Source organism: Giraffa tippelskirchi, chromosome 10, assembly GCF_054371585.1.
Source record: "Giraffa tippelskirchi isolate mGirTip1 chromosome 10, T2T-mGirTip1v1.2.pri, whole genome shotgun sequence".
NCBI classification, from domain to species: Eukaryota; Metazoa; Chordata; class Mammalia; order Artiodactyla; family Giraffidae; genus Giraffa; species Giraffa tippelskirchi.
Genome location: NC_137284.1, coordinates 141468198 through 141490031, shown reverse-complemented (window position 1 = coordinate 141490031; position 21834 = coordinate 141468198). Strand labels below are relative to the sequence as shown.

Genomic DNA, 21834 nt, shown 5'->3' with positions numbered 1-21834 from the left:
TTTAAATGGGAAGAAGACCTACATAGACATTTCTCCAAAGAAGATATACAGACGGCCAACAAGCACATTAAAAGATGCTTAACATCTCTAAGTATTAGAGAAATACAAATCAAAACTACAATAAGGTATCACCTCACATATGTCAGGATGACCTGGATCATAAAAAGTTTACAAATAATAAGTGCTGGAGAGAGTATGGAGAAATGGAAGCCTTCCTGTACTGTTGGTAGGAATGCAAACTGGTACAACCACTATAGAAAGCAGTACGGAGATTCTTCCCAAAATTAAAAATAGACCCAGAATATTTTAAAAATTTTAAAATATGACCCAGAAATCCTACTTCTGAGCATATATCCAGACAAAACTCTTAATTTGAAAAAATACATGCACCCCAGTGCTCATTGCAGCACTATCTGCAATAGCCAAAACATGGAAGCTACCTAACAATGATTGAATAAAGAAGATGTGGTGCATATATACAAGGGAATACTACTCATCCATAAAAAAGAATGAAACAATGCCATTTGCAGCAATCTGGATGGACCTAGAGTTTACCATATTAAGTAAGTCAGAAAGAAAAAGACAAATACCATATGATAATAGCACCTATATCTAAAGCATGACACAAATGGTGTATGAAACAAGACTTATAGAGAACAGAACTATGATTGCCAAGTGGAATAGGGTGTTGGAGGAAGGATGGGTTGGGAGTTTGGCATTAGCAGATGCAAACTATTATACATAGAATGGATAAACAACAAGAATCTAATGTATAGCATGGGGAACTATATATTCAGTTCAATATCCTGTGATAAACCATAATATAAAAGAATATGAAAAAGAATGTATATATAGCTGAATCACTTTGCTGTACAGCAGAAATTGACACAATATTGCCAATCAACTAAACTTCAATAAAATCATATTTTTTAAAAGTTGACATCTATAGATGAGGGATGGAGTGAGGGAACCTGGCTAAAGACATACAGAGAATTAGGGGCAGGGTAGGGCAGGAAGTCAGGGCTCAGTCTCAGGCTTTTCTCCACATTCTGTACCCCTGTTTTTGGTCCCAAGTAGATGAGGAAATTGATATATCAGTATGTGAAGTCAGTGAAAATTTCCATGAAAACTGATACTAGGTAACAACGAGAAAAGAATGAATTGTGAAGCAGCGCATTATTTTCAAGCTGATGGCACTGCTCAGAGTTTTGATATATATTCAACTTGGAATAAAGTTGCATGGGAAATGCTCTGTTAGCTTGGAACATAAATGCATCTTTCTTTAGCCAAGCCACTCGTGTGCAGTTTTTCCACCAGGAGCCACTGTAAGTTATGTATTCCTATAAACAACAATAGATGTCCATAGAACATCTCTTGGAAAATAATATTTTTAAAAGAATACCCATATATGTATGTACAACTGAATCACTTTGCTGTACAACAGGATTCAACATTGTAACTCATACTTCAATAAAACTAAAGAAAAAGAACATTTCTTAAGCTTCAAAACAGATGATCAATACATAAGATTAAAATAATCAATAATTGCTTATTGTTAATTGAACATATACTTTGGTTTTTCAACTACCAAGAATGATGACAGATTTAAAAGTCAAAATTCATATAGCACTGAACTTCCTCATCAACTATTTCACTTTATTGATGATTCTGGCTATTTCTCAAATTGCCATACAGTTTCCTTTGGAAAAAAAATTTACATCTGTTCAGAGCAGAGACATTAAACAATTGATTTCAAGCAATGGTGATGATTCCAGAACTAAGAAATTAAGTGTCATGTCTTGAAGGTAGTTCTCTGGGGAAGGGATTAGGGAATTGCTGGGGGGTTTGGAGGAAGACAGAGAGAGAGGAGACCTCAAGGTCAAAGTAAACTACTACACAGAAGAGTAAAGCTTTGCATAAAATTAGCAGAAAAGAGTCTCTGGATTAAACCTTCTGGCTAATCTTGTTATCTTAGAGTATATAACTCCACTGCTAACACTAGCAAGGGGGTACTCTTTCTGCCCCCTTCTGATGCCTATGTCAGAAGCTTTCTCTGTCTCCTTTATACTTTAATAAAACTTTATTACACACACACAAAAAAAAAATTAGCAGAAAAATATAGACAGATTAAGTTTCCTTTTTTTTTTCAGGGATAAAGAAAGGTTAGAATGACTATATTTGTGGAGAACTGGTGAACTGGCAGTGAATAATAACAGGGTTTGAGGACGTGTGGAAAAAAAATTTTTAACCAATAAAAATTTAAAAGCTCAGTACAAATTACTCATGGTTAAATAGCCAATAATGATGAGCAGTGATCCCCTGTCCCACCCCTTCTCATCTTAGACTTTCATCCCAGAAAGAAGCACCTACAACTTAAAAAAAAAAAATTCTGTTTCTAATTTTTTCAATGTTACATCCATCTTTTCATACAATCTGTGGAAATCACTACTCACTGATATATACATTTTATGAATGTATGAGGTGAGGACATGAATGGTAAGGAATTAGCTTATTTATGTCCCCTCTGGCAACTCCCTGATTATACCAATTTCCCTTTCAGAGTGCAGTTAGGTTATTATTTTTAGTTTTTCTATTCATCTCTCTCTTTTACAATATATTTACATATTATCTTTGCCTCTAGCAGCTGTACTCACCATGCTCTAAGTTCTTATTTAAGTCCTCCACAGGCTGTGAGCTCCTAACCCAGGAGGGATGTGGGGTAGCATGAAGAAAGGGAGAGGGTTATGGGGGAGAGATGCTGGAGAAGTTCATACCTGAGCTGTATCTTGAGAGCTGAATGGGACAGGCACAGGAAGCAGGGGTGGAAGGAGCAGGAAGAAGAATGGACATGCGCAAAGACACAGAGGGAAGAAAGAGCATGGTAGACTGGGAACCTGAAAAGGTTCAGTAAGACAGGGGTGAGAAGGCCAAGGGTCCTTCATCATCTGGGAGGGAATTAAGCCTGCAGCAGAGAGCAGCCACCAGTAGAGATGGTCCTGGGGAGAGAACAGCAAGTGATGGGTATGGACTATCTCATTCATGTTTGCCCCTGTCTTAGGAACACCTCTTCCTGCTCCTACCCCAGAGAGATAACAAGTATCCTGCCCCCCAACACAATGGCACAGAACATCGTTCTCAGCTTCACTTTCTGAAGGGCTGGGTGAGACTAAATTGGAAGGATTAACTTTTAAATTTTATTAAGACTCTAGATGAGAGAAAGAGGGATGGTATTAAATGTGTATCAATGTAAAAAAAATTAAAAGTTAAATAATTTCATGATCTAAAATGAAACAAAAAATAAAATGGCAGAAATACTGTATTAGTGACTTTTTAATGGTACTAATAGATAATCATAATCCTCAAATAACTGTCTCAATAGACTAGCATTTATGGACTGTATAGAGGAGATTTACATTTTTTTTTCATTTACTGCCAATCTTATGCTAACAAGAGTCATATCATTTTGATATAATAACAAAGTGCCTAATTCAATCATCTTGAACATTAATTGATATGTTTGTAGCTGAGCCTCCAGTTAATTATCTGTCCTTTTTGTTTAATTTTGAGATTTAAGTCTGCTTCTCATCCAGTCTTGTCTGTCTGTGTCCTACATACATCTATGACCTTCATCTTGTATTATCGAGAGAAAAAAAAAATTCTTGCAAAGCATTTTCTACTCCTGTACTTATTTAATATATTCATATTTTCTGATTCATCTTTCCTTTTATAATTATATTTTTAAAGTCATATTAAGTCTGCAGAGATAGTAGAATAAATGTCTCTCTTCTAACGAACATTTTGTTCGAGCTAGCTAACGTCTCTTTCCCCCCCTGCATCAGATCTTTTATTTATTCCTTCAAATTTATCTAAAGATTCTTCAACAGCTATAGTTATCAAGAACCTCTTAAGTCATTGCTTATATTATTTTGAGAACCTCGACATTTCCAAGTGGAACTTTTCTGAAAATCATTTGTGTTCTACTTTATTAATACTGATACTTGCTTACATCTAAACACATTCCTAGGCCTACAAGATTTCTACTTCTATTAATTGTTTAATCTCAGCAGGATGAAGAAAGTAAAGAGGTGTGAAGACCAAGACAAACCCCCAAATAAAACAAAAATGATTTATTAATGGCAGTGCTGAGGACTAGAACTCAGACCTGTGAGCTTCCAAAAGGAAGAAGCTTTTGGGAGGTCACTGAAAGCATTTTCTTGCAATTAAGGCGACTGGTTCACCATTCTTCACATTTTATTTTTTCATTTGAAGAGTGAATGAGGGCTTCCTTGGTGGCTCACTGGTGAAGAATCCACCTGCCAATGCAGGAGACACAGGTTCAATCCCTGGTCCGGGGAGATCCCACATGCCTCGGAGCAAATAAGCCTGTGCACCACAACTTTTGAGCCTGTGCTCTGGAGTCTGGGAGCCACAACTACTGAAGCCCACATGTTATAATTACTGAAGCCCATGTGCCCTAGAGTCCATGCTCTGCAGCAAGAGAAGGCGCTGCAATGAGAAGCCCGAGCACCGTAACTAGAGAGTAGCTCCTCACCGCAACTAGAGAAGAGCCCATGCAGCAAGTGAGACCCAGCACAGCCAGAAATAAATAAACAAAATTATTTTTAAGAAAACAGTGAGTGATCATTCCTATTTCTAACTTCATTTTCACTCATTCAACATTTATTGAGGGTCTGTGAAGTACTAGCAGGGTCCATGGAAAGTAAAAGTACAAACCTGCTTTCTGCTTTTATTCTGATTCTTTCATTAAACATCTAACATAGAACTCATGCCAAATAAAATCTTAGGAATTGCCTTGCTCTTTGGAAACAATATTTGGAAACAAAATTGCTGTTCTTTAAGCACTGAGTTCATACAGCTCATAAAAATAACAAAAATCAGTCTTAATAAACATATCACTCATTTGATTCTCCAGATGAAATAGCTATCTTCTAAATATAACTAAAAATCTCCTTAGTTTTCTCTTCCTTGTTCAAGGCTGTATCACACATTATCTGAAACCAAAATAATTTGCTTTATATCATTTTAATATTGTCATCCCCTTTGTATCCTTCTTTTTTCCAACAATGATTGCTTTTCTTTTTTCTTTTCTTTGATTAGGCAAACATATAATTCAGAGGGAAGTAAGACAATCAGTTTTATTTATTTATTTATTTTTTTCAGTTACATATGTTGCTTTTAATTCTTATCTAAAGGGACAGTTAAGACAATCAGTTTTAAAGCATGTACATTCCTGGTATCATTATCCTGCCTTTCCCTCAAACAGCTGGATATTCTGTTACCAACCTGTTACTGAAAGGGGAAAAAATGGGCAAAAATACAATACATGAAATACAATTAATTCTAATAATAATGAAGGGTAAAAGTATCTGTATGATAAATTTCTGCAACAAAGTGTGTGTGTTAGTCACTCAGTTGTGTCCAACTCTTTGCGACCCCATGAATTGTAGCCCACCAGGCTCCTCTGTACATGGAATTCTCTAGGGAAGAATACTGGAGTGGGTTGCCTTTCCCTGCTCCGGGAGGTCTTCCTGACCCAGGGGCCAAACCCAGGTCTCCTGCATTATAAGCAGATCTTTTACCATCTGAGCCACCAGGGAAACCCATCAGCAAATAACTATTAAAATATCAGTCAAGATTATGATGGTCAATGAAAATGAAGGCATAACTCAAATGTCCAAAAGTAAAATTCCTGGCCAGTTTAAGACTGGATGATCACTGTGTGCTAGCTCTGGGACCCAGACTACCTGGGCTCAAATACTAGCTCTGTCAACTTAGTGGCTCTGCAAATTTGGGGCAGTTATTATTTAAGTTCTCTGCACCTCAGTTTCCTTATCTGTTGAATGAGAGTAATAGTGCCTGTAAACACAGTCCATGGAATTCTCCAGGCCAGAATACTGGAGTGGGTAGCCTTTCCCTTCTCCAGGGGATCTTCCCAACCCAGGATCGAACCCAGGTCTCCCACACTGCAGGCTGGTTCTTTACTAGCTGAGCCACCAGGGAAGCCCTATTCAGTACCATGCACTGTCAACTCTGATTGTTGTAATAGATTAAACAATTTTATAGAAACTTAATGCCTTTTCATTCATTTTGCTTCATGCTGGAGTTCCAGAACAACTTGTAGGTTTTATATATTAACTTTTATCATTTGAATACTCTTTTCCTGGTCAAGTGGAGAAGGAAATGGCAATCCACTCCAGTATTCTTGCCTGGAGAATTCCATGGACAGAGGAGTCTGGTGGGCTACAGTCCATGAGGTCACAAAGAGTCGGACACGACTGAGTGACTAACACTTTCCCGGTCAAGATAGACGTCAATTACATCTTTCCACTTCAGGATTTTCAAACCTGGCTCTAGGGAAATGATTCTTATTCTTTGAAATTATGGAGTCCTGAGTGAAATGAGTGTAACAGATTATGGGGGACAGTCTCTAATACATAGGGCCTCCCCACCCCTTTACTTCCTCTAACACCTCACCTCTTCTGTTAATTACATCTCCAGAAAGCAGGACTGCTTTTATCAGTGGCTATCTACTGATATCAAAAGGATAACTATATACATATATAAGACAGGTACAAAGACAATGGGCTAGAAAGCCTGCTTTCAGCTACTTTGGGAACAAAAGGTTATTTGCTATATTTCGTTTTTCTATTAAGGCCCTGGCCTGACCTATTTTTTCCCCCTTTATTCAAAGTTAAGCCAGAAAATAATACATTATATATTTTTTTTTAGTTAAAAAATGAGAATAGAAAAGGGCCTCATTTAGTAATGAAAGGAACATAACCTTTATTCAATGCAAAGGGCACTGGAGTCTATATTCATCCAGGCGCCAAATAGCCCTCTAAGCTTTAAAAACTAATTACAGGAGGAGAGTGTGATTTTTCAGTCTTTTTGGCTCATGCCATGCTCCTGTGGTACTCTAACGTGCTAAATCAAGGCTCTGTCAACTCTACCACATTGGAATATCAATGAAGAATGTCCCCTCCACTTACCTTTGGTTTCAGGATAGAGAATGTGATAGATTAAGAGAAAAGAATCAATCACATACAAAGCAAAATAGACATAAAAAATTATTTTTCTTCTGTTAAAGCAAACAGAATGTGTTTTCAACCCATGTCTATTTGCATGCAAAAACATGAACAAATATCTAAGGCATCTTGTTCAGCAAAATAAACCAGATAATATGGAAAAATTTATATAAAATTCAAGCACAGGCAAAACTAAACAACAGTGATGAAAGTCAGAACAGTGGTTACCTTGAGGTAACCTTCTGGGTACAAGAAAAGTTTTGTATTTTGATCTGGGAGGTGGTTACATGAGTAAAATAACATGTAACATTTCACTGAGTTTTACACCTACGATTAACATCTTACTTCATGGGTATAATAATTCACCAAGAATTTTAAAAATATGTATAATTTGTTTTGCCTTCAAATTTAAGACTGAATGTAACAATTCAAATCACACACAGAAAAGAACAAAGCCAAGAACTAAATTCTAGCTCTTTTAAATCAGACATATGAGGTGGTATAGGAAGGCTCATCTCTTGATTAGCATTCTCTATTTCTAAATAGGGCTAGAAGCCCTTCCCTTTAAGCTTTTGAAGACAACTAATAAAACTGATTGAGGGGGAAGGAGGCTTCAAAGGGAGGGGATATATGTATATATACAGCTGATTCACTTTGTTGTACAGCAGAAATTAACGTAACATTGTAAAGCAATTATACTCCAATAAAAAAAAGTTGATTGAGAGGGCAAGCTCTTACTACCACTTTGGGAAACTATTTGGCAGTGTGCACTACAATTGGACATATGCATATGCTATGACCAGCAATTTGAATCCTACAATATAAGCAACAGAAACATATACATACGATTACCAAGAGAGGTAGAGTAGAATATACAAAGAAGCACTATTTGTAACAGTTTCAAATTAGAAACTACCCAGGTATATCTCACAGGAGTAAAATAAATGAGTGCATATATACACACATACACATTCAAATAATACAACATTAGAAAAATACTTGTGGTGTGTTCACATTCATTGTCGTTCAGTTGCTAAGTCATGTCTGACTCTTTGCAACCCCATGGGCTGCACATAATGAAATACGATATAGAGTACAGAGGAATAAGGATCTATATACAAGAATACGGATGAATCTTGTCAACGTAATGTGGAACAAACGGAGCCAGTCATAAAATACATAACTTCATGATTCCATTAAAAAAAAACTCCCAAAACAGATTAGACTAACCTAGGTACTTAAAGGTAAGATACAGGTAATTTTTAAAGAGGTGACTAATGACTAGGAGGAACTATAAGGCTCATTATCGTTTTGTTCTGTTTCTTGTTGATATTATTCTGTTTCTTGATCTGGATACTGGTTACACAATGAAAAGTATGAAAATTTGCCAAACTGTGCCTTTGACATGTGCACATGTAAACTATAGGCAATATAAGCAGAGAGATGGAAACTCGAAGAAAGAATCATAAGGAAATGATAGAAATCAAACATGCCATAACAGAAATGAAGAATGCTTTTGATGGTCTTATTTAATAGACTGGACATAATCAAGGAAAGAATCAATGAGCTTTAAGAAATGTCAATAAAAATTTCCAAAAGCCAAATCCAAAGACAAAGAATGAAAAGACAGAACAGAATATCCAAGAACAGAGGAACAATTTAAAAAGGTGTAATGTATGTTGGGGCATACTAGAAGGAAAAGAAAGAGAAAAAAAAAATTTAAACAATAATGACTGAGAATTTCCCCAAACCAATGACACCCATTAAATCACCACGATCCATGAAGCTCAGAGATCTCTACCATGAAAAACACACCCACATACAAGATTTGAATAGTGCAAAATCAAAAACAAAGAAAGGAATTTTGCAAGAAGCCAGAGGAAAAAATTAGCTTACACACAGAAAAACAAGGATAAAAATCACATTGGACTTTTCTTCAAAAACCATAAAGCAAGAATAGTGAAGTGAAATACTTAAAAGTGCTAGAAGAATTATTAACCTAGAAATTTGAACCCTGTGAAATTATTCTTCAAAAGTGAGGGAAAAAATAAACACTTTTTCCAACAAAAATTGAAGGAATTTGTCTTCAATAGACCTGCCTTATAGGAAATGCTAAAAGAAGTTCTTTAGGAAGAAAGAAAATATAGGTTAGAAACTTGGACCTACATTTAAAAAGGAAGAGAATTAAAGAAGGAATAATTGAAGGTAAATAAAACCTTTTATTTCTCTTATTCTTAATTGATCTACAGGTACAGTTTGTTCAAAATAATAATAGCAACATTATATACAGTGACTATAGTTTATGGATAAATGGAATAAATGGCAGCAATGTTACAAGGGATGGGAGGAAAGAATTAGGACTACTCTGTTATAATGTACTTTTGTTAGTCACAAATGTATGTTGCAAACTCTAGTGCAACCTCTAAAAAAGCAAAAAAATAAAATAAATAAAACAAACATATACACTAAAGTGATACAGTAGAATTATACAAAAACACTCAAAACCAGACAGCAGAAAAGCACGGTCCATTTTTAAAAAATCATTAAGTTTGATTTCGTTAAAATTAAAAACTTCTGTTCTATGAAAGGCTCTGTGAAGAGAATGAAAAGACAAGGCATAGACTGAAAGTTTTTGTAAACCCCTGTCAACTAAAGAAGTGGTATCCAAAATATACAAAGGGCTTTTAAAGCTCAACAGTAAGGAAATACACAACCTAATTTAAAAATGGGAAAACATCTGAACAGATATCTTACTATATATATATACACATACATACATATATATATACACATGTATATATGTGTGTACACACACACACACACACACACACACACACACACACGCTTCCGTGGTGGTTCATTGGTAAAAAATCTGAGTGCAATGCAGGAGACTTGGGTTCGATCCCTCGGTTGGGAAAATCCCCTGGAGGAGGGCATGGCAACCCACTCCAGTATTCCTGCCTGGAGAATCCCAAGGACAGAGGAGCCTGGCGGGCTATAGCCCATTGGGTCGCACAGAGTCGGATATGACTGAAGTGACTAAGCAGCAGTCACTGCTTTAATAAATTCTTATTTATTAAATAAAAAATGAGATGATGCTAAACATCATACGTCATTAGGGAAATACAAATGAAAACAATGAGATCACCAGACACCAATAAGAATGTACCCAATCTGAAACGCTGACACCACCATATGCTGGCGAGGATATGGAGCAGCGGGGAACCCCCATTCCTGTTGGTGGGAATGCAGAATGGCACTGCCACTTTGGAACAGTTTTGCAATTTCTTACAAAACTAAACCTACTCTTGTCATACAATCTAACAGCCACATTCTTCGGTATTTACCCAAATGAGCTGAAAACTTACATCCACAAAGAAACCTGCAAATGAAAGTTTATAGCAGCTTTATGTATAACTGCCAAAACTTGGAAGCAATCCAGAAACCTAACTAGTAGGTGAACAGATAAACAAATTCTGGTATGTCCATACAATGAAATGTTATTCAGACATCTAAAAAAAAAAAAAAAAAAAAAAGAGCTATCAAGTCACAAAATGTCAGAGAAGAACCTTAAATGCATAGGGCTAAGCAAAAGAAGCGAATATGAAAAGGCTACGTACCGTATGATTCCAACTATATGACATTCTGGAAAAGGCAAAACTACAGAGACAGAAGAGAAAACAGAGGTTGCCAGGGGTTGGAGGAGGGAAGGGCTGGATGAACAGGAGGAGCATAGAGGATTTTTAGGGCAGAGAAACTATTATTCTTAGTGATACTGAAATGGTTACATTTACTTTAACCAGTGACTGGATACAATCACTAGACATTTCTCAAAACTCATAAAATGTACAAGACAAAGAGTGAACCCCAATGTGAACTACAGACTTCAGTTGATAATAATGTTGGTATCAGCTTACCAGTTTTAACAAATGTACCTCACTGCTGCAAGGCATTAAAAGTAGAGGAAACTGTGGGTAAGGGCGGGTGAGGGGTCACAGGGGAACTACCCATCTTCCACTCAATATTTTTAACAAACCTAAAACTGCTCCCTTATACAAATAAAAATCCTTTAATTAAAAAAATTACATATATATTCATATATATGTGTATTTTCTTATATCATATATATATATGTTTTTGTATATCAATGTACAGTTTTCTGAGATAATGTGAAATATAAGGAAGAAAACGTAAATTGTTGCTGTTATTCAGTTGCTAAGTTGTGTCCAACTCTTTGCAACCGCATGAACTGTAGCACACCAGACATGACTATAAGAACCTTTGTTGGCAAAGTGATGACTCTGCTTTTTAATACACTGTCTAGCTTTGTTATAGCTATTCTTCCAAAGAGCAAGCATCTTTTAATTTCTTGGCTGCAGTCACCGTGTGCATTGATTTTGGAGCCCCAGAAAATGAAATCTGACACTGTTTCCACATTTTCCCCATCCCTTTGCCATGAAGTGATAGGACTGGATGCCATGATCTTAGTTTTCTGAATGCTGAATTTTAAGTCAGCTTTTTCACTCTCCTCTTTCACCTTCATCAAGAGGCATTACGTTAAATTATGGATGAACTTTTGAGTCTCATGATTTTGAGAAAGTTTTAAATGGCACTATAGCAATTTTTCATAATAAAATAGTAAAGATATAGCACCACAGTATACAAATACAGTTAACTTTGTGAACAGTAAAGGCGTATTTATTTATAGTTGCAGCCCACATTCTGAGAAGGAGACGAGCTCACAGCTCTGTGATGAATTAAAAGTAAAATACTGGTAGGGTATTTACATCTCCTTTTATTCTTTTTCTGGTCTTTGCTTCTTTAAAGTGCTTTTACTTTATTTTATTAATATTTATTCATTCAGTTGGATAGGCAAAAAGACAATAAGAATAAACCTAATTTTAATGTGACAAAATATTACCTCCACTTCTCCCCTACCTGACCACCAATTTACACAGCTCTAAAATGACAGAGGTGAAAATATTCCACTGTGCCAGGCCAGCCATATGAAATTCAAGAGGGTCAACAGATTAAGCCACATTTTCACTGCTAAAAAAATAACTTAAATTGTACAAAGGTAAATATTGAGTGATAAAGTTGAGAGACTTCACTTTTGTCAAAATATGTAGGAAACAATCAGAGATAAAGCACTGTATATGTACAAATGTGGGAAGCACATCTGCATTTCCACAAGGTTCACCTAAGTTCTATGAACTAAAGAACATGTTAAGAACGACTGCAACATATAACATATACGTACAAGGGCAAGGACTTTTTGAATGGTTTTACCTTATGAAATCTTCTTCCTCTTCTCTCTTTGATCTCAGCTGTTTGGGTTGAGCCATATTCATCCAGTTTGGCAGAGATTTCAAGAGCCTGCTGATATCATCATCTTTTGCCCAAGATGCACTGATGACAAGTTTTTCTTCAGACTGGACGATACCCCTGAACACAACCAACAGAAAAGAGACACTTCAGGACACTGTCTGGCTTCATTAGCATTTTCCATCTACCTTTGTAGTTGGAAAAAGACACCATGCTCATTTCTCTTATTAACCTAACCCGTTATCCAGCTGGAGGCATGACATCCACTGATAGGTCACCTTTGTGGGAAACATCATTTCTAGATTTCATTCTTAGTTTCTTCACTGTTGAGTAATTGTGAATCTAATAATATTAATTAGCTCCCCTTATCCTAGTTAATCCCTAAGGATAAATGAAAGTGTATGGTAGGTCTTTTGGGGGTGGGGAGTGGGGACGGATTCTTTCAAGAAAGATGTTGAACAAACAAAAAGTGGATTAACCATAAAGACAGTGCAATTAAACAACAACATAAATGATATCTGAAAGGTGATGGAAGTGTTACAAAAGGTTGTTCTCTGACCTCTTGGTTTAAACTACCAGTTAGCTCTATTTGAAGTTGTTTTTTGAACCATGGACACCCCTCTATTCAAAGCAAATCCACCATCACAGAGAAACCTTCTGCCCTTGATGTCAGGCAGAAAGTCTTTGATTACTATTCTTTCTATGTGGGCTCTGACAAGTGACCTGGAGTGACAGGCTTCAAGTCCTTTAATAGGGCCCATGGGTGAGCTATTAACGCTGCTCTTACCAAAACATACCTGGAAAGTCATCGTGAACACTCAATTCCAACTTAATTAAAAAGCTTCCCTTTCTGTTCAACATTTCTGTCACTGTAACTAATTTCAATGGTCTAAAAATCCTCCTCAGCAATTTTGGGTGACAGAATGGCATTTATTTATGAAAGGACTGCTAATTAGCTGGCGAGCCCTCTGAAGCTGAGAAGTTCTCTCCTCCATCACAGGCAGGAATTTATGTTGGTATAATAGTTATACTGAAGAACATGATGCCCTTCTAAATACAATACATACAACAGTGTATATGGTTGGATGTACTCTCAAATTACTCTGACTGCTATCTTTTGTTTTTCTCTTTGTTATTTTCATGCATCTTCCTGCAATCTACATGGATTGATCCCACAATATAACTTTATACTTTTATACATGGGGTGCTGTATTCAGTCTTACAAAATACAAATCTATGCTACTGCATGTCAGAAGAATCCTCAACATTCTTTGGCATTCTTTTTACCTGTCTCTGATCAACCTCCTCTCTCCTTCCCTCTATAGCTATCTTTTAAACCTTTATCTTTTATCTCATCATTGCTTGACCCCCACATTCTTCCCATCTGTCAAAGAAAGGAGGGGACTGAAGTATATACTTTCAGACAGCTCACCTCTTATCCTCCATAGAAATATATTCAAACCTGTTTCATCCCCACTTACTTGCAATAATTCCTCTATCTAGGCTCTTGGGGCTCCTTTCTCTGCCCCTCCTTCCAATGACCACCCTCCCCCTTTCCTGCATATTTGGGATCTCTCTCAATATATTCCTCAATCACCTATGCTATATTTTTTTAAATGAATGAATAAGTGAATCTCTTTCCGGATGTAGTATTTCTAATAAAGCTTCTGTCCCTCCACATACACTGTTATCAAATGCACACGGCCTTCACCCAGTCACTTCATTCTCTCACCTTTCATTTACCTTTTCAATTCCTGAAGTCTCCCTATAGGATCTACTCTATGGTTTAACCCATCTATTCCTTCTTGCAACTTTTTCCAATGATTTTTACTTCTAGATTTTCTATTTAGTTCTTTTACAAATCCACTGGCTTTTTTCCTCTAAAATGTTCTGTACTTGTATTGTGGATTCTATCCTTCCTTTATTTCTCTGAATCATTTTTAAGCAGAAATTTTAAAGTTCTTCTTATATGGCTCTGTATTTTCGGGAAGTTCTTTGGGGTTTCTCGGGTGGCTCAGATGGTAAAGAATCTGCCTGCAATGAGGGAGACCTGGGTTTGATCTCTGGGTCAGGAAGATGCCCTGGAGAAGGAAATGGCAACCTATTCCAGTATTCTTGTCTGGAGAATCCCATGGACAGAGGAGCCTTGCCAGCTACTGTCCATGGGGTTGCAAAGAGTTGGTCACGACTGAACCACTAACCCTTTCACACTGGATGTCAAATGGCCTATTAGTTTCATTTTCCTTCGTTTTTCACGATGGTGGTTTGCTATTCAGGTCTGCAAGTTCTACCTCAGAGGGACTTGACCTTTGCACGAATCCCACATTTTGCCCTGTGCTTTGGAGATGTCACTATTAGATGAGCTGCATTTGTCTCTCCTGGATCCTATAAGTTTCACTACTTTCAAATAAGTCTTTAAGTTTTTTTTTCCTTCCTTGTTCTGGCTTACAACTTTCTCTCCCTACATGAGTGGTACAAATTGAGGTCCTTACTTGCACACATCACACATGTAGGATTCTGATTTCTTTTAGAGGCCACTTTTCCCCTTGGACTGAAAGGAGATCAAACCAGTTCAACCTAAAGGAAATCAGTTCTGAATATTCATTGGAAGGACTGATGTTGAAGCTGAAGTTTCAATGCTTTGGCCATCTGATGCGAAGAACTGACTCATTTGAAAAGACCCCGATGCTGGGAAAGATTGAAGGCAGGAGGAGAATGGGACGACAGAGGATGAGATGGTTGGATGGTATCACTGGCTTGATGGACATGAGTCTGAGCAAGCTCCACGAGTTGGTGATGGACAGGGAGGCCTGGTGTGCTGCAGTCCATGGGGTTGCAAAGAGTCAGACACAACTAAGTGACTGAACTGAACTGAACTTAGGGAAGCCTGGCATGCTACAGTCCAAGGGGTTGCAAAGAGTCAGACATGACTGAGCAACTGAACTGAACTTTTATTCTGGGAGTAGGGGCTTATTCCCAAGAACAAAGTTTTCCTAGTCTCATTTATGGGTGGGAAGACCCCATGCATAACTTCTACACAGATAAACTTCCAGGCCAGGTAGGTGTTAATATGCTAGCCCCTATTGGGTCTTCACCTCTGCTATGATCTGAATGTTTGTGTCTCCCTGGAATTCACATGTTGAAATCCTACCACTGCTGTCACAGTATTAGGAGGTAAGGTTTTTAGGAAGTGATTAGGTCATGAGGGTGCAGCCCTCATAAATGGGATTAGTGGCTTACAAAAGAGATCTCACAGAATTCCCTAGCCCCTTTCTCCAGGTGGTAAAACAATAAACAGGCTGCAAACCAGAAGAGGGCCTCCCCTGATGTTTCCAGCACTTTTATCTTGAACTATGGCCTCCCAGATTGTGAGAAATAAATTTATGTTGTTTATAAGCCACCCAGTCTGCAGTACTTTATTATAGCAGCCCAAACAGACAAAGAGTACCTCTAGATGTGGTCCTCATACATTGGTGGTACTCTCAACTGCAACATTTGCTTATTGTGATGGCTTTTAGTTTCTCTTTCATTTGAGGCCTGTGGAGAATTCTTTCTTTTGAATTTGGCTACATATTTAAAATATATTTTTAAAGTCATATATTTTTATCTGGACTTTCTATGTGTTGGAGAAGGAAAGGGGTTTCCTAAATATACCCACTCCATACTTCAAAGTAAAGTCAAAATTCAGTATTAAATCAGTTGAAGTCAGGGTTCTAAAACTACTGTTCCCCTGGAACTGTTCTACCAACCCATGGGCATGGTCTACCTTACACTATGATTATTGAGAAGCATCTGATACTTTTGACTATTCCTTTTTTAAAATTATACTCCTTTGGTATCCACATCATTATTCCTCCTAAGTTCATTCTTAGCCAAACCAAGGGCTCTTTTCCTCTGTCCCTACTTTAAATATTGGATTCCATAGCATTCTGCTTGTGCCACTTGGGCAATCTCATCTTCTTGCCAGACCTGACCCACCAGTATTCTGGGGACTCCGAAAATAATATTTTCAGGGCTGCCCTCTCTTCTAAGTCTCGGATCAGCATATACCAAGTCTAACTGCAGAACTCTACTTAAAAGTCCTACTAGCAATTTAGATTAAACTGAGTCAAAAGAGCTCATATATTATCCACCCTTCCCTGCCCCACTGAACATCTAGTATTTCCTAGTTTGATCAATAGACCAACCATACGTCCTGCTATTTGAGTCAGAAACTTGGAGCTATCCCTATCACCCATAGATACCACATCCTGTTGATTTCATGTTCTTCGCATCTTATAAGTCTGTTGTTTCCTGATTATGTTTACTGCCCTTCACCTATATTCAGACCCTCATTACTTTTCACTTGGACTTGGCCATAACCTTATAACTGGGTGTCTTGCCTGGAACTTCAAGACCATCAGTCCAATTCACCACTTTCATGGGAAGGGTCATTTCTCTATATCTGTACAAATGCAATCCTATTTTCTCCTTCTTAGAAGTCTTCACTGATTCCTAATTTTAAGACCAAGTCCAAACTCAGCAAGTTATGAACATCTACCTTTTCAACTTCATTTCCTACTACTGCTTTCCTCTTTTGTCTATTCACTACTCCAAGTCACGGCTTCCCTGGTGGCTCAGATGGTAAAGAATCTCTCTGCAATGCAGGAGACCTGGGTTTTATCCCTGGGTCAGAAAGATCACCTGGAGAAGGGAATGGCAACCCACTCCAGTGTTCTTGCCTGGAGAATCCCCATGGACAGAGTAGCCTGGTGGGGCTATAGTCCATGGAATAGCAAAGAGTCAGACATGACTGAGTGACTAACACACAAACACACACCCACCCCAGTCAAATCCCTGCCTGTGTTGGCTGAACATCCCATCCACAGTAAGAATTCTAATGCTTTCTGAATGCTTCCTGCTTATGTGTATCATCTCTGCCTAGAGAACTTTTTTCCATCTTACTTATTTGCCTCTACTGATCAAACATTACATCAGCTCTTCCCTTGAGACAATTGAGTCCTTTCATTTGTGCCTTATCACTCTTTACAGAGGCTTTCAATTTTGACTGCATCTGTGTGTGCATGCTAAGTCACTTCAGTCATGCTCAACTCTTTGCAAACCTAAGGACTGTAACCGTCAGGCTCCTCTGTCCATGAGATTTTCCAGGCAAGAATATTGGAGTGGGTTACCATGCTCTCCTCCAGAGGATTGTCCTAACCCAGGAATTGAACCCTTGTCTCTTATGTTTCCTGCATTGGTAGGAGGGTTCTTTACCACTAGCGCCACGTGGGATGCCCTGGGGAGCTTTAAAAAAATTACTAGATGTCCAGGCCACATCTAAAACCTAGTAAACCAGAATCTCTGAGGATAGGATCTGGGCATCAAAATTTTAAAAAGTGTCCCAGGTGATTCCAGTGGGCATTCCGAGGGGAGAACCACTACCTCCCACATACCTCTGCTCTCACTGGTCCTACCACACTTCTTTACAAGCTGGTATCCCTTACTAGATGATGGCTTCTCTGAGGACAGAGTTGATTTCTCATTAGCTGTTGTGCAGCCAGTGCCGTGTACAATACCTGGTATTTGGAAAGTGTGTAAGAACTGAACTGGACATAAAAATAAGCCCTCTTCAGTTTTAAGAATCTTGGGTAACTGATGAAGCTAAAACCATGTGAGTGGTTTTCCTTTACTCCTTCTCTGCACCAAATGACTCAGGTGAGCCATCAAACCATCTGGCATTTTGACCAAAGTATAGATCATTCTGCCATGCTCTCATTATACCTCTATGAATTCAACAAAAATTAGAATAATGAATAGAAGTGTATCCCCCTCTGGAAAGAAAAAAAAGTCCAGCATTAAAAAGTCCTGACTCACAAGACAAACGAGCCAAGGAGTAATTACTGTCAAGCCTTCCCTTTCCACTCCACTTACTCATACATGGCCTATTACTGGAAAGTCTCCTCAAAGCCTCACTGTCTCTGGGAGGACCTTGTTAATTATGTCAGCCTACAGTATTTTCCCTTTTGGAAAGCAAATAAACAAAACCCCTTCTTTTATACTTACAATTTATAACCTCATAGCTAGGACTTTGTCCTATACAATGGATTGGTCAAATTATATGATCTGCATGTCAGATCTGCTTCACCTGCTAATTTTGTATGTGTTACAAAAGCTGTGAATAGTGCTGATACTTTCAATGTTTTTTAAAATCTAAAGACAACTATTTTGTGACATACAGAAATTACATAAAGGTTAAATTTCAGATTTATTTAACCTTTATGTAATGTCTATGGAATCTAGAAAGATAGTACCGATTAATTTATTTGCAGGCAGCAATGGAGAAACAGACCTAGAGAACAGACTTATGAATGCAGGAGAGGGGAGGAGAGGGTGAGATGTATAGAGAGAGTTACATGGAAACTTACATTACCATATGTAAAATAGACAGCCAACAGGAATTTGCTGTATGATTCAGGGAACTCAAATAGGGGCTCTGTATCAACCTAGAGGGGTGGGATGGGGAGGGAGATGGGAGGGAAGGAATATATGCATACCTATGGCTGATTCATGTTGATGTTTGACAGAAAACAACAAAATTCTGTAAAGCAATTATCCTTTAATTAAAAAATAAACTTTTTTAAAAAGTTAAATTTCAGTGTCCATATTTATAAAAAGCTATGGTTGAATGGTTCAATTCCTCTCATGCCCACAGTACAAATCAAAATTCTGTTCCACGGAGTTAGAAGCCCAAACCTAACACAGTTTTCCAGCATGTAAATCTTTGAGCCCATCCATGCTGGCTTCCATCTGTTCCCGGGTTCAGGGAAAAGGCTGGGTCTATAGGCATGAGATAGCACTGTACATTTTTCAAGATCTAGAATTTTTCATTTTAGCACTGGTTGGAATGAAAAAACATCACTTAGTGGGATACTATGTTAAAAGTACTCATATTATTTAATTATGTGTTTTTTAAAGCCTGGTTTAATTCAATAGTATGGTATTACATTACTGTCTCCACTAATATTCATAGATCCTGTCTTATTAAAAAACAGTAATCCAAATTAACGAGCACACTACCCACCTATATACTGCCCTCAACCATAAATTATTAACTCATACTGTAATGAACATCAATCCCAAAAGCAATTCCAAATATCCTAATTTGAAATATTAGCATTGATTAGCAACATACGATTACCCTAAGGGGAATTTTTCATTCAAATGGCAAAGTTCCCATCTTGACCAACTGTATTACTTTATAATTCTGTGATAAATGGTACTGTTTGGGTGATACAATTCTAGGACATATCAAAACAGCCTCCAAAGAGGAGAATTAAATTTACAACAATTATTCCACAAGAGGGGTAGGGTTAATCACCACTACCAGAACTATAATCTACTGATTAATTCACAGCTCAATGGGCCACAGACAGAGCCATCTGTGTAGCTATTTGTACCTGTTCCCAGGAGGAAGAGGAAAAGAGGTATACCTCTTGGAACAGGTGAGGAGGCTGCCATGGGAAGAGTCCACCCTCTAGACACAGCTGAGTGAATTTCATTCAGAAAACATCTGCTGGTGTCGACTGGCTCCGACGTGCACCGCTTCCTTGCTGGAACAGTTAGAAAGTACACGTGTGCCTGGTCCCCAGACACAGCTGGGGTGCTGAGTCTTTCATTAGGTAAACAACCAGGGGCAGGTGGGGCTAATTGGATTCAACTGTTTGGTGACAGCCTGGGCATGATGTTTGCTTTCCCAGACTGAATCTTTCAGACACTTCAAAAAACTAGGAGCCAAGCTAGAGAAATGAACCCCGTCAAGGCTGGTCCAAATGAAGCCACTATAGTCGATTTTCGACCGTGAATGACTGGATCTGTAGCAGGTCAAACTGCAGTGCAACATCCAGCAACACGGCGATCATGACAATGAACGCAGAACGCAGAGCTAGTACTATGCCACTAATTGAAATCAAGCAAACACAAAAGCAGGTGCAAACCAAAGATTCTCTCAAGAAAAGATGGAGCAGAATAAATAGAAAAAGAGCAGAGAAACATCAGGTTGTCTTGCACATCACACTCAATGCTGCTCAGAGAGCTTTATGATGGTGTGTATCTCCACCTTGGAATTGTAACTCAAGAAACATCTGATAACTCTAGAGATGGGTGATGGGAAAGAGAAACAATCTTAAGAGGACCCAGGGAAAAAGACCTGAATTTTCAGAGCTTACCAAAGGTAACTTTTGGGGATAATTTAATAGCAACCTTTAAATAGATAAGCTCGCACATGAAGGGCTATAACTGTTTGATATTTTAAAAACCAAGGAAAATAATTATAACACAGTGGACCAAGAATACAAAATTTGCCTCAAGTGTCAGGGCTCAGGTTTTTTTTTTAATGATAAGCCAATTTAAATATAAATATCATTAAGATAGTGACTGCAGCCATGAAATTAAAAGATGCTTGCTCCCTGGAAGGAAAGTTATGGCCAACCTAGACAGCATATTAAAAAGCAGAGACATTACTTTGCCAAAAAAGGTCTGTCTAGTCAAGGCTATGGTTTTTCCAGTAGTCATGTATGGATGTGAGAGTTGGACTATAAAGAAAGCTGAGCACCAGAGAATTGATGCTTTTGAACTGTGGTGTTGGAGAAGACTCTTGAGAGTCTCTTGGACTGCAAGGACATCCAACCAGCCCATCCTAAAGGAGTTCAGTCCTGAGTGTTCATTGGAAGGACTGATGTTGAAGCTGAAACTCCAATCCTTTGGCCACCTGATGTGAAGAACTGACTCCTTAGAAAAGACCCTGATGCTGAGAAAGATTGAAGGCAGGAGGAGAAGGGGACGACAGAGGGTGAGGTGGTTGGATGGCATCACTGACTCAATGGACACGAGTTTGGGTAAACTCCAGGAGTTGGTGATGGACAGGGAGGCCTGGCGTGTTGCAGTGCATGAGGTCGCAGAGTCGGACACGACTGAGCAACTCAACTGAACTGAACTGAGTCTAAGTTGCTTCAGTCGTGTCCGACTCTGTGCGACCCCATAGACGGCAGCCCACCAGGCTCCTCCGTCCCTGGGATTCTCCAGGCAAGAACACTAGAGTGGGTCGCCATTTCCTTCTCCAGTGCATGAAAGGGAAAAGTGAAAGTGAAGTCGCTCAGTCGTGTCCGACTCTTAGCGACCCCATGGACTGTAGCCTACCAGGCTCCTCCGTCCATGGGATTTTCCAGGCAAGAGTACTGGAGTGGGGGGCCAGTGCCTTCTTATAAAAAGATCTGAGACCAGGTAACTTCCGGTTTCCACCCTAAATGAACATGTCTCTCTGAACTGAAACATTGTTTGAGTTTCCCATTTCCTCTTCTTTGGGCCGTAGAGGCAGACTTAGCTTCTTATGCATGTACAACCACTTGCTTACTCTGACCTTAGCCATGGTATGAAACTTTCTGAACCTGTGTTTTTTCATTTGTAAGGTTGGGAGAATCTAATC

The 21834-nt window shown here is 38.3% G+C and overlaps 1 protein-coding gene and 1 long non-coding RNA gene across 5 annotated transcripts in view; both read right to left on the bottom strand.

Annotated features, from left to right (window-relative positions):
* EXOC4 (exocyst complex component 4) overlaps window positions 1-21834 on the bottom strand; it is an 875766-nt gene that overhangs the window by 130261 nt on the left and 723671 nt on the right. For all 4 annotated transcript variants that reach the window (XM_081532917.1, XM_081532918.1, XM_081532920.1 and 1 more), the window contains one exon: window positions 12336-12491. In XM_081532917.1, the coding sequence (XP_081389043.1) occupies window positions 12336-12491 (156 nt within the window). The remainder of the gene's footprint in view (window positions 1-12335; window positions 12492-21834) is intronic.
* On the bottom strand, window positions 5093-11196 carry LOC145523155 (uncharacterized). The gene is made up of 3 exons (XR_014066391.1): window positions 10770-11196; window positions 9439-9969; window positions 5093-5428 (listed from the first exon to the last, which is right to left on the bottom strand). It is a non-coding gene; the product is annotated as an uncharacterized LOC145523155 (long non-coding RNA).